The sequence below is a fragment of the Perna viridis genome, chromosome 2 (assembly GCF_037379345.1).
Source record: "Perna viridis isolate PV_CMFRI_1.1 ecotype Kerala chromosome 2, ASM3737934v1, whole genome shotgun sequence".
Classification (NCBI taxonomy): Eukaryota; Metazoa; Mollusca; class Bivalvia; order Mytilida; family Mytilidae; genus Perna; species Perna viridis.
Window position 1 is genome coordinate 57545545 of NC_142446.1, and position 13975 is coordinate 57559519.

The window sequence follows — 13975 nt, forward strand, 5'->3', positions numbered from 1 at the left end:
GGAAAATTTTATTTGTTAATTTCAAACCTTATCTGCTGTCCTTCTTCTTCAGCTGCAGGCAAGGAAATTCTGTGATCTAATTCAGAAATGTGTGTATGTTATGAACTGAATCTGTTAGAATTTTTTGTACAAATTTATCGAAATTGACCTTCTTTGTTATCATAGACTCATATTAGCCCAAATTGAAACTGAACTACAACTTCATTAAATATATAGAATGTAGAATAATAATTACATTTTCTATGCATTATATATAATGGATTTGAAATCAGGCATTACGGTTTTGAAGACTGAAATATATTGAAAATTAAGCTTGAAATGTATAAAGCAATTAACACTTTGAATTGTTCATGTATCAAACGGATTATCATTATATCAAATCACTAACATGTGATGAATTACCCTTAAACAATTTTAGTTGCTTACCTTTTTTCAGAAAGCATTGACAAATTCTTTTACGCTTTCTTACCACGAGTCCAATGCATATAACCAGGCCACCAACAGCAATGCCAAAAACAATGACATAGACGTGCAATGTCATAAAGGATCTACCTAATCGGAGAAAAAAAAGCAAAACAATAAAAAAAAAGGAAAAAAAAAGAAAATTACAAAATATCTCTTGTTACTATATATTGATTCTGTGCAATTTTGTTTGATAAAGCAAGAAAAACAATTTTTGATCCTCAAAGTTTACAGTATAGCATAATTTTTGGCTATGTTCACATAATTTCTGTGTAGTTGTGGGTCTTCGTATTTCGTACGCTACTATCCGTTGTTTTCATTTCTTTTTAAAATTCTTTATACATGTACCGAAATTAAAAGATAAATAACGACGAAAAACAAAAAAGAAACGACGTTTTCTGAATGCAAACATTTTCCAAATATGTGCAAAAAATACCGATGTATTACATTGGGAAAATTGAAATACGTCAATATCCAATAAGCATGTAGCAAACTGAACACAATAGATTACACATTACACCTGAAGGTAAGGAAAATAAGGCATCACACAAAAACTGAAGGGCTTGTAATATGAACAAAACCGGTATTGACATCAGGTGATCCAGAAGGGTAAGTATGTCTTACTCCGTCTGCGGTCCCTGTCATATTGCGAGTTTAATCCGGATATAGTCCAGCAACATCAATAAAGTTCCCCATCACGAATCAAAGAGGGGGTCCTATTAAATGCAATTAACATGTTGATGATATCTATCAATTAAACATTTCACATTTAAAAATGCCAGGATTTGATCTTGAATTTGATTAGTAAAGAATTAATCTCACCAAAAACTCAAAGGAAATAAAATGCGTCTTAAAACAAAAAATGACGAGCTTATATGACACAAATATATTTTATGAATTTTACTTATACTTTTTATAACATATAGCAAAAATCAACTAACAAGCATTTAGTCTATGAACCATTGAGTAATTGTCAAAAACCGACCTCAATAAATGTTAAAAAGTTTAAAAATCTTAAATATTCTGAATTCTTTAAATTAGAAGACTTCATATTTCATATTTCATATTTCATATGATCAAATTTCCTTTTTATATGTGGTAACTTCCCTTTAGCACTTGTGCATAGAGTTTTGATAACACAACTCATACATATACAGTTTGCCAAAACTACGCCGACTTTTTGTACCGTGCTAGACTTCTAACAATTTTGGTTCTGGATCAGGGTTATGTTGCTACAAGATTAGTCATCACTAAATAAGTTATAAGGTCTGTCTACACGATATGGACTGATTTGTTAAATGTGTCATACTTTTCCTTTTCTCTTTCATCTACCCCAGACGTTATTTTTTATGAGCAACTCGGCGGGTGTTTCTGGAAAAGCAGAAGATACTTACCTAACCGGTACACCTGGTCAATGCTCCCGGTTCATTTTTTTGATGTGTATATTTTCCATATCTTGTATTTGTCCTTGGAATATATTCTTTGTTTTCACTCGAATCTTGGTTCTACGGATTACTCTTTAAATAATTACCTTCAGATATCGATATTTCCGCTACCCTTTTCCGAATATAGTCTTGTCTAAAGAGAATATCTCTAATGCCAAAGTCATTGTCGACAATACAGGTGATATTTGAATTTTTTACTAACGTCATGCTAAGGATTCGATAAGCAGCATAGCCTTGTTTTTGTATTTGTTTATCATAGAAAGTTATTGAGATTTCTCTTTTCTCTATCAAAGCAATTTCTGACGCGTTTGTGTGTATAATTTTATCATTTTTAAGCCACAGGATGGAACGAGGTTCAGGTCGGCTATGAAATCGGACTTCAAATCTGATCATCTCCGTCCCTGCTTTCAAAATGCTGCGGGATGTCAGTATTGGAGGACCTACAAGAGAAACCTCACCTCAGTGTAAACAGACTTAAACTGAAGGAGCATGAAAGTCTGAACGTACAAAGCTGTAAAAGTAGTAGTATGTGAAATCAATATTATCTGTAATTTGAACTAATATCCAAATTCAAAGCAGTCAAGAATAAAGACAACAGCAAATTGAAACTTAATTCAATATGAGAGGGTCACCTTTTATTTCATCATATTTAAATTAAAATACATTTTTAAGGTACAGTGGGTAATTTTGTTTGATGTTTTTTTTTTCAGAATCACCATTTAAATGTTGTTAGCAACTTAACCTATCGATTTATACATAATATAAACTTTCTGAACTTTAAAGAAAAAAATAACTGCTCTTTAAACCAGTAAATCTCAAGAACAGAAAAAAACCCAAAATGACACTAAAAAATTTAATATGTACAGACAAACCATTGCCGGTTACATACCATTAACTATCACCTCAACATTAGATTTTGACACTAAGGTATTTCCCGTTGATGTCCATTGGCATGCGTAATCTCCTGCGTCTCTGTAGTCACAAAATTTTATTTCAAGTTTAGAAACATTTTTAATCGTTTCACCTGTTAGTGACCGTATTATTTGCCCTTGTATTTGATGGTTCCATATGCTTGTCCATACTTCGTCTGGGTATGAATGTATTGTACTATAAATGGTCAGCGTGTTGGAAACGTTACACGCGGCTTTTCGTGGACTAGTAATGATAGTTCTTGCTGAAAAGTCATGAACAAAATAATTGTTTTTGTAAAATAAATTATGGACATTCCTTAAGATTATCAGGTCAGTCTAAAGGCATATATCAAAATTTCAAAACATTTCAAGAAAACAAACAATAATAAAAGTAGACCATGTTATACACAAATAGTTGAACTTATTTTCTTTTAGGGAGGATATACCTTTTATGACGTTAAATGCGTAGAAGGATCACAATTAAGTCATTGGGGTTTCTAGATTCTTTTAAAATGCATTGTTGACTTGTTATCTTGACAGATATATATTCTAAATCTGGAAGCAAAAACTTTGTTTTGCCAGAATAAGAGTTTGTAATCCAATATTATATCTTAGATGGTATATATTTGCACATTATAAAGAAAAGAATACTCGATCATTTTGATCCAAGTTTAATTTATTTATGTACTTGCCTATTATACCAAATGTTAAGTCTATAGCCCCGACGTCATTTCTGACACGCATACTGTAATCTCCAAACATTTGATCTGTTTCCACCACAATACTAGCTTTAATTGAAAATATATTCAAGTTCACATGTGTAACGAGAATTGTAGACAATTTCCCACCCTGGTCTTTTATCCAAGAACATTCAGGCCTTGGATAACTACGGACCTTCATTGTAACTATAGTCGGACGGTTGATTTCAGCTTCAAACGCGTGTATATAGGTGTTTTCATTCGTCAATGTCAAAGGCTTGTCTACAAAGATAGAAAGCAAGTGTGAAAAACATACACAAAAGTCATTATTTTTTCCAAAACTTATAACATTTCGTTTTAAAAAACATTTTTAACATTACAGAATTAATTGAATTAAAAGCGTTTTTGCTTACAAATTTTCTTGTTTTGGCCTGGTGTATATAAATGAAGTAAATCTCAATCCTCTTGTGACACGTATGATGACAAAGGAAAATTAGAAGACACAAGGAAACCGAGCATACAGGAACAACTAGTAATTCAAATAAACCCTTTTGAGCCAGTTTAATCGGAACTTTCAGGAGATTTATGCTACAATTTTCTAAAGTATTCAATCCGATTTTACGAGAAAGTGTTACACCTTCCTTGCGAAAGTATCAGCTTAAACTGCCCAGAAAATCAATACAAAAAGTTTTTTTTTTTCATGTCAGATAATGTGTTTTACTAAAGAATGTTTTGATTCTCAAGGATAAGCCTTCTATAAGATCATACTCACGCCGTATTAGAAGGTCAACAGATGCGGAACGACTTCCTATTCTGTTTCTTGCTTCACATGTGTATCTACCAAAATCGTCTGGCATTGTGTTTTTTATGGTCAAAACTTTAGTTTTATTTCCACGTGTAACTATTCGATTATCAAATTTCCACAGAACTGTAACTGGATTTGTGTTCGTAGTTGTCTCGCATGTGAATGTGACGTCTGAATTCTCTGGTACCACTGATGGAGAATCTGTTATTATCGTCACTGTAGGAAGCACTTAAACAAAAGTTACATAAGAAAGAACATGTGTACATACATGTAAAAATAAAGAGCAAACACAGATTTGTTTGACTATTTCAATACTGGTAATGTATGCATACTTAAAGGTAGTATTGATTGAGAGCTAACTTGCTACTACAGTCAAATCAAGAGTATCGTAAGAAAAGGTACAATAAAACATATATTCACTTTGTACTTCTACAATATCTTGTTTAGAAACATTTATTCATGCTGAATTATGTAAGTGCATGTTTCAATTATTATCAAAACCAAAATTTCTTATCAATGAGTTCACAAACAATTGAATTTACTTGATTCTTTTTGTTTGGTTTTGGTGATATTAAAGCAGTCATTAATGCGATAAGAGAAAACAACTCATGTCTTAGTATTAAGCACCGGGTTTCTATAAAAAAATTCTCATCTTGGTAATTTCCCCAAGCCTTGTATTTTCCTTTAATCTTCAATTTTAAGTGATCTGATTGGTCAAAATATCAACTGAGGAAGGATTTGAGGAAAATCTAAATTTGAGATGTTTTATGAAACCAGGCCCAGAGCTAAAATCGACATTTATTATTGTAATCATTAGACTATGTCTAGAGTAAGCAAAACTACGTTTCGCTTTAGACTGTGAAAAACTTGAATTAACTCTTTAACTAGAAAACAAGAAACATGGCGGTGCACCGTTAAACAAATGAGCTACGTCAATCATAGGCATACTCTAAAACCATATGATAACAAACGTAAACTTGACATTGCAAAAACACGTACTTACAATTGACTAATAATGTTACAGATTTGTTTTGCTGCATGATTCCATTATCAGCAACACAGGTATATAATTTTTCATGATCAGATTCAGTGACATTTGTCTCTAGTATGGTTTCTACTGGCGGTACTGTAGGGCCACATGTTTTGTTAACACTGGCATCATTTTCGATCCAGTAAATGACGCCATTAGGACGCCCACATTTAACGACGGAACAGATAAGGCGCATGAATGAACCTTCATCTTTTCGTACCACTGTTAATGAGGCCAATGATGGCCAAATTGGAAGTTTACGATAATTCTTATTTGAATGGTCGTATATTTTCCATATCTCAGGGGAAACTGTAACAAAAAAGTAACTATTATATTAACATAGTAAGAAAATATGGTAAAAAAAGTATATCTCCAAAGTTAGGCATTCCCCCTTAAAAATATAGGATTTTTTTTTCGAAAAATTAGATCGCAAAGTCTGAATGAGTGAACATAGAAAGTAAAAAAGAAACAAAACAAAATACAAAGCAAAAAAAAAAAAAAACAAAAACAAAAGTAAAAACAAAAACTAATCAACACAAAAACAAACAAACAAACAAACCTCAAAATCGTGATTTAAGTTTCGAGTAATTCTTTAAATAATTTCCCCGAGTGAAATATGCAAAGTGATCCTCGGATTTGATTAGTAAACTTTATAGGGGCTTATGATACATATACTACATGTAGAAAAGGGTCAGGAAATTTAATGTTTTCCATGTAAATGATACTGAAATAATGATTAATAACAATTAATACAAAAGTCTTTGGTGTAAGAGCTATTTACCAATGAAAAACAAAAAAATCAAATAACATTTAAACACCAGCCCTTAGTAAGATTTAGTAAGGTTAGAACAGAGAACTATAAATATATGTGAGACTCGGAAGTGCGATGGACACGCTGTTTTACGCTGAAGGACGATAAGTGTGTAACGTTAACGAGTAGAAGTATATTGGTCTACGCTGCATATAATGTGTAGGTTGATAATAAGCGAATATGTAGAAATGAGTTGATTTCCTTGTCACAATAGTACATGGACTCGGAGGGTTCACCATGCACCCCAACTTCATGATGATTTTATGGTACCTCCATACTTTCCATTACTAAATAGATTTGTTGTTAAATTATATTTTAGATTTTTTTCAGTGTAACCTTTTATTTGTACCTAAGTCTAAGTCTTCCTATGACATCGCTACATTTGTGGTAACACTTGAGATTTTGGAGTAAAACGAAACAAAAGTACCCTGCATCATATAAAAACCGCTTAAATTGACATGTTTTTCAATATCAAATCCCAAAGAGGTTTTACTGTTTCACTTAAATGGCTAATTATGTTAAGTACTATTACAATAACATGGACAACGAATGGTTTAATAAAGAGAGTTCACTTAGTGAAACCTGGAGAAAAACATATAAAATAGACAATATCTTTGGTTTAAGTCATGGACTGATGCAACTGAAGTGGCAAGCAGAAAGGACAGATGGAGACGACTTGTCAACGACCCGATAGTTTCGGTGCCTTTAGAAAAAAAATGAGATATTTAGCCGTTTAATGATACCTGTATATGTAAATTTTCTTCGATTTGTAGGAGGTAGAAGTTGAAAGAATAAAAAGAAAATAGGATTTTTACTTCAAAGAGGTATAAAAATTGACAAAAAAAAAATGGCGACAAAATGATTTGTAGATGAGAGGTTTAAGGATACCTGAAAATCATATTTCGCTTAATTATTTGATTGGGTGCACAGGGCGTTATCGAAGCCCACGTACTAAAGTTGCTACAAAATTTTATGTGAAAAAACGTGAATAAAATGTCATGGATTAAGTTATTTCTCTATTTAAAATTCGATGCGGTAAGAAAGTACATAGAATTGACGCTAAATTGGTGATATTTCTGAAACTGTTTCAATAAGTTTGAACTTAAATAAAAAAAAAACTTTCCGGTGAAAAAGCTGTTTAGTTTTAAAAACAAATGTTGGACAAAAATTGTAATATGATCCTTTTTTAAAGAAAAAATGTTTGAAAAAATCGTGATATGAGTCTATATAGGTCATGGGAAATTTGTCCTGAAGTTTGAAATTATGTTGAAATATAAGGTAAATTCAAAGGAGCGTTGTATTCGATTTTTTTAATTAACACACATATATATATGAATATTCCTTAGTTTTATACGAGAGTTGTTAAAGTTCTTTCGTTTTGATAACTTTTGAATTCTTTATAAACATACACAGTATATACAACAGGAAAATACATTTATCTTGTTTTATATCATTTTCAAAATACCTGGTGTTTCAGTCTTATTAAAGTTGAACTCGATCTTGTTCATAAGTTAAATTTTACATCTGAATTTCATTTGAAATAAGTAGAATCACGAAAAAAAAGAAGATATGTGGCCTTTTTCATACTAAGTTCTTATTTATAAAGTTGTACATGAAATGGATTCATTAAGCATTCAACTGACGCAAAATATCTTAAGTAATCATGTACCTACCATTTATGTCAAAGTAATAAAGTAATTTACAAATATTTCTCTTTACAGTCAATATATAACATGCAACATAATGTGAGTGTAAACAGTACCTGCATTTCTTGCTAATGAATTATTAAGCTGTACTAAAACTAAAACACTCAAATTTATCTGATACCAAAACTGCTGCTAAGATAGCGGATGCTGCATTTGTTCCATGCATCGTGAAACATGTTTGATATGATTTTTTTTTCTTTTTCATTTTTTGTATAAAACATAACTTGTCAGATGTTTGTTAAAAAAGTCATGTTATCTTGACAATATTTTAATTTGTATAAAAAAAAACATATTCGAAGGCAAAAAAAAAAAAAAAAGACAAAAAACAAAACAAAAAAATCTATTATACAATTGACTGAATATTCTTTTCTTTGATGGGTAATTTAGTTACGTACATATTGAATATAAACTGTAAAAGGTACTAACAGTGACCAGGACCACTTGAAATCGTTGTATAGGTGTGTGTGTTATGGACTACATGTAGTAAGATAATACCAAATAACTATCCACAGTCATTCTGTAGATTTTCTTTGTATAGCTAAGCTAGTCAAGAACTATTTTTCTGTTAAAGGGCTAACTTGTCGTCCTTCTGGCAGTTTTACTCAATTTGCAACTTGGTACAGAAAAAAAATATTATTTAAACTTTCATACTTTCTTTAATAATTTGAAGTATAACCGGAAATGTATAGAACTATAGAAAAGTTCTTTCTGATTGCATGTAGACTAGTAGAACCATTTTTTGTAAATTTAAGAATTAAACGATATTGTATATCTACGGTTTGAACGGGGGAAATCTACATGAAAGTATCAGCGAAGTGCCAAAATAAAATATCTCTTCCGCATTCTGTCCAACATAGTTCCGAGTTGCTATTGACAGTCAACAATCATTTCTAACCATCGCAGTTCAGCATGATCACAAACGCACTTCAGCGTATTACCATCGCACTTCCACGTGATCATCGAACCTACGTATGCCATCGCTGTTCGAAGTCTGACATATTTACCTGCAGTCATCACTTGTATTTCATGTTCAGTAGCCTGTCCATTCACTATAGTTTCACACTGGTACAACCCTGCTGTAGCTTCATTGTAATTCTTTATAGTCAACGTTTCAGTTCCCATATTCGTTCGGTTAACAAAAACGATGTTTTTTTTAGAAGAAACAACTTGTCCGTTACTGCTATATATTCGAAGTATTGGAGGCCCTCTCCATGTAAAAGTGCTAATAGATTGTAGCGGACATTGTAGAATGAGTTGAGAACCAAGTTTACCATACATGTAGGTTCTTACTAAACAGGAATACCAAAATGCAAATTGTTAGTCTTAAGACTTATTTCATGTGATGAAATTTCAATAATTAGAAATCAATCCAATATTCTAATAAAGGTGTTCTTTTTTTTCTTTTTATCCATGGAAAATGTTACTGCTATACTTGTTAGAAAACAATGAAAATTAACATTCTCAATATAAAACGTTTATCAAGTAAATACATTTTTACCGTAATATGTAATAGATTCGTTTCATATACAAAAAAGGGAACTTGGTTCATGTTTTCTAACAAATGACAGAAAATGATTGTTAAAGAGAGAAAAGATGAAAATCTTATCAACGAATACATCTTATGAGTAAATACGACTGAAAAAAAAATAACACTGAATTTTTCTACAGAATGATTCATTTTAATAACACAATTTACAATATTCTGATAACTGTACATCGCATTGATGTACCCGGAAGCTCAATACACATACAAATGGGTCTTTTTATATCAAAAGTAGATCAAAAATAATTCAGGAATGAGACATACAAGCCTTATATGTAAGTTTTTAGAGAGTGCCCATGTAGAAATCTGAGAGATCCTTTAATATGAACGGCACAGAAAAAATGTTTTTTTCCACCATTTTTATTCTGTTCAACTGGAATGGTGTTCTTATCAGGAGGGAATAGGGATTTTCTATATCGAAGGTGAATGTATCGGAATATATGGTTAAGGTGTCCAATCAAACCAACTAAATTATAAACAGATCATACAGTTATTCCCCTTTGTTTTAATCATTGTCTGTTTTCGTCATTCTCATGCACATACACATCGGTCATTTATATTAAAAGTAGATATTCAGGACCAAAAACAATTCAAAAATGAGACTTACAAGCCTTATATGTAAGTTTTTAGAGACTGCCCATGTAGACACCTGGGATATCCTTTGATATTGACGGCACAGAAAAAATAAAATTATTTATCACCATTTTTATTTTGTTCAAGTGGAATGGTGTTCTTATCAGAAGGGAACATATATTTTTCTATATCGAAAGTGAATGAATCAGAATATAATAAAATTATAAACAGATCATACAGTTATTCCCTTTTTTTACATCATTGTCTGTTTTCGTCATTCTCACCTTTTCCGTAAATTAGTAACCGTTATTTGTATCATAAAAAGCAAACATTTTAAAAGGAGGAACATTTTTGGAAACAAAGTTTAGCAAGTGCCACCCATCTATGAATAACCTAAAAATGATCTGACATACACACCTGCTTCACAGTAAATCACTATGGCAGCATGGATGATATAGGCAAGGTTTCTGTGTCCATATTTATCCATATTGTAAAACTTTCCAGCTTTCAAATAATAAAAAGTTTAACACCTTCGAATCAGAGAATACGAAAGTACTATGTTCTGTTTAAATATATACCTTAGCCGTATGTCTGAACTGTAAAATTTCCTTTTACGTCTACCTTGAAAAGATATTTGATGCGCAAATCGGCGAGTGGGTGTTTTTAGATAAGCGGAGGACGCTTACCTTATAACGGTGCACCTTGTACATGCGCCCGGTTTATATCCAATGTCGAGTCACTTTTTTACTTCTATTTCTTTGTACCTTTAATTTGTGTAATTTTATATTCTTTTTCACGTGCGTCTATTTTCCCTGGTTAGTCGTTATTCTTGGAATATATATATATATATATATTCATTACAGTTCGAATCTTGAATCCCTTACAAAATAATTTCATCGGGCTCACAATGAAATAAAAATGAAAAGGTACACTTACTGTCCTGTTGAACATGTGAAGTCTATTAAGTCCTTCTTATTCCATGATTTAATTTTGTATTTAGGAGGAAACATTTATTTTAAATTACCATAGGAAACAATGCAAATTTTGTTTCCGCTATTATTTAGAACGAGATGTTACAAACAATTTTACTATACAAAGCTCAAATATTCAAGTATCCTAGTAAGTGGAAAATGTATTAATTGTGTCATTTATATTGATACAGTTCATTCTTCTGAATTGATATTTTTGACATACTACGGTGAAAACTGTTAAAGCTGAATCACCCCAAGAAAAGACACCTTTTAAACTAATCTTACGTACATTTAAATGTATTTTGAACCGATCACCTTTCGAAGCAAATTCAAGTTTTATGTCCAAAATGGGTTTGGTTTAAAATAAGTTTTACTGTATTCCAACAGTTATATATAAACAAATAACGAATCCGTCAATAACATGTATTTCTATAGCTATACTGAAAACCCCAATAAATAAATGTTACATTGATACACTGATTTAATTCGAACTTCAAACAAATAGCAATGTATCAGAATTATAAGCATGTTACAATATTACTCATCAGAAAGGTATGATAATATCTTAATACGATAAACTAAAATCTGTACATGATTTAAATTCATATTGTTGAAGAAGCAATTTTACATACTCGATTCTCATATCTGGATATATGGATTTTTTTCTCAGTAGGTAATTTGTTCCAAATTAATGGTAAGGTTAATAAAACAAGTTAAGCTGTTTTTTTCTGTTTGGGGTTAAATGCATCTGCGGCACAAAAATTCTGAACGTTTACATGATCAGGTCACTACATTTCTACACACTCGATAGTTTTATTTTTTATTCCTGTCGACCAATGCATATACTAAGACAGGCCAATAAAGCGTTAGTTTTACTTAATACATTTACTGGTGTATTCAACTATGAGAGAACTATATGACCATCAATTTCCGCATTGTATTACTTCGCAAAAATGTTTTTCCTATCTGTAAATAATTATTAACGATGACAGCTATTACCCTCTACAACTAGTTCAGTGTAATGTGATACATTTGTGGGAATACCTTTGAAATATAAATGTCTGTTTACAGAAGTGTGGATTGATAGTTTGTATGTTTATGTAAAACTGTAAGGAATCTTGTTGTTCATGGTTTGTTTGACACTTTGATAAAATGTGCGAGCTTGAACAATTGTGTATCTAACAGTAACTTCTCAAGCCTTATCTTACCGATAAGGGGGAGGGGGGCATCTCTGTCAAAAAGTAGTCAGATATATGTAAGTAAAGAAGAAACTGAAAAATTCCAACGATGTTAGAACTGTCAAATTCGCGAAGAAAATTTTTGACCGTTGCCTCCCCGGGACTCGAAATCGTACCGCTGGGACATATATGGCAAAACCACCTGCACAAGTTACAGGCCCTAGACTACTCGGCCAGCTAGGCTATAAATATAGCTTTTACCGGCCGGGGTATTTCTCCTCGTAGGATTAATCTAGGGCTGTAACTTAGTACACTATGTATGGTAGTGCGGGACAGCTTATCTAGGTGTTGTTATATATATATAACCAAGTCTAAACTACAACCCAACTCTAGAATCGATGCGAGGTTGCAAATTTGCGATGTAAATTTGGACGCTCCCTCTGCGGGATTCTAACCCCTTCTCTTCTCAGACATCTATGGCAACACCGCCTGCACTAAGTCCAACTCTCTAGAACACTCGGCCTATATAAAAATATAGCTTTCGTTAACCGAGTGATACTTCCTCGTAAGTAAATCTAAAGCGCGAACATTAGCACATGTAACTGAACAGGACAACCTCTTATGGTATCGAGTAAGACAATAGAGGATCTGTAACAGTATACAAATACAGCCACACCAAGTATATAATACATATAAGAAGTCAAATGGGGTGAGGCAACTCTACCATCTTACTTGCTAGTACAATACTATGTAGATACATAGCATGCACGACGAGGATCAACATAGTATGTTAATACGAGGATGCATACATATATATAATCAAGTCTAAACTACATACCAACTCTAGAATCGATGTGAGGTTGCAAATTTGCGATGCAAATTTGGTCGCTCCCTCAGCGGGATTCGAACCCCTCCTCCTGAACTCGTACCGCCGTGATATCTATATAGCCTAGCTGGCCGAGTGGTCTAAGGCGCTGTACTTAGTGCAGACGGTGTTGCCATAGATGTCACAGCAGTACGAGTTCGAGTCCCGCGGAGGGAACGATCAAAAATTTGCATCAGTCCTGACAGTCCTAACATCGTTGGTAATTTTTCAGACCCTTCTATATATATATATATGATTATAATATTATCTTAGAGTAATAAAGATATAGTCTCTTGTTGGATTTCCTTCATTACTCTTGCAAAGCAGTTCGATGGCAATGTGTAAGAGTGTTCAAGGGAATAAAGCAAGATTCGAGCGGAAATCAAAAATATATAATCCAAGGATAATGACTAGATCGACCCGGAAAACAGATACAAACAACAAGGAACATGAATTCTAAATTAAGATGTGTGAACATAGTTTGACTTTTAAGTCAAAAATATTGAATTCCTTATTCTCTATGGTTTGTTCGTTTCTCTACTTCTTGGATGGCTACATATTTTGCGATATCACATCAAGTGATATGAAATATTTGCCGTTGTGATTGGTTAGTGCGTCAAAACAGACATACACAACAAAGAACATAAAGTAACTAAAATCATACATACAAAGTAACAAAAGCAAATAATCAACTCGGATTCCACTAAAAACTGGGTGCCTGGACCAGGTGCATCGGTAGTGTAAGCGTCCTCTGCTTTTCTAGAATTATCCGCCGAGTTGCTCATGAAAAGTCAAGTCCGGGATCGTCGGAAGAAAACTATGACACATTAAAAAAATCAATTTTCATGGCGCAGATGGATACACCGTAACGATCCACGAGTTAATGATGACGAACATAAAATTTCTGTGGTTATGACTTTAATCTTGTAGCAACATAACCCTGTTCCAGAAGTCTGCATAGTTTCTGCAAGCTCTGG

The 13975-nt window shown here is 32.5% G+C and overlaps 1 protein-coding gene across 12 annotated transcripts in view; it reads right to left on the reverse strand.

The window, feature by feature from the left end:
* LOC148626208 (uncharacterized) overlaps positions 1 to 13975 on the reverse strand; it is a 55025-nt gene that overhangs the window by 712 nt on the left and 40338 nt on the right. For 9 of the 12 annotated variants that reach the window (XM_088569997.1, XM_088569995.1, XM_088569992.1 and 6 more), the window contains 8 exons: positions 8873 to 9157; positions 5325 to 5660; positions 4289 to 4549; positions 3511 to 3798; positions 2797 to 3081; positions 1994 to 2347; positions 427 to 552; positions 28 to 76 (listed from right to left, as the gene is read on the reverse strand). In XM_088569997.1, coding sequence (XP_088426123.1) covers positions 28 to 76; positions 427 to 552; positions 1994 to 2347; positions 2797 to 3081; positions 3511 to 3798; positions 4289 to 4549; positions 5325 to 5660; positions 8873 to 9157 — 1984 coding nt within the window. Of the gene's footprint in view, positions 1 to 27; positions 77 to 426; positions 553 to 596; positions 1179 to 1993; positions 2348 to 2796; positions 3082 to 3510; positions 3799 to 4288; positions 4550 to 5324; positions 5661 to 8872; positions 9158 to 13975 lie in introns of those variants that run through there. The other 3 variants (XM_088569994.1, XR_015919999.1, XM_088569999.1) reach the window with 3 other exon arrangements.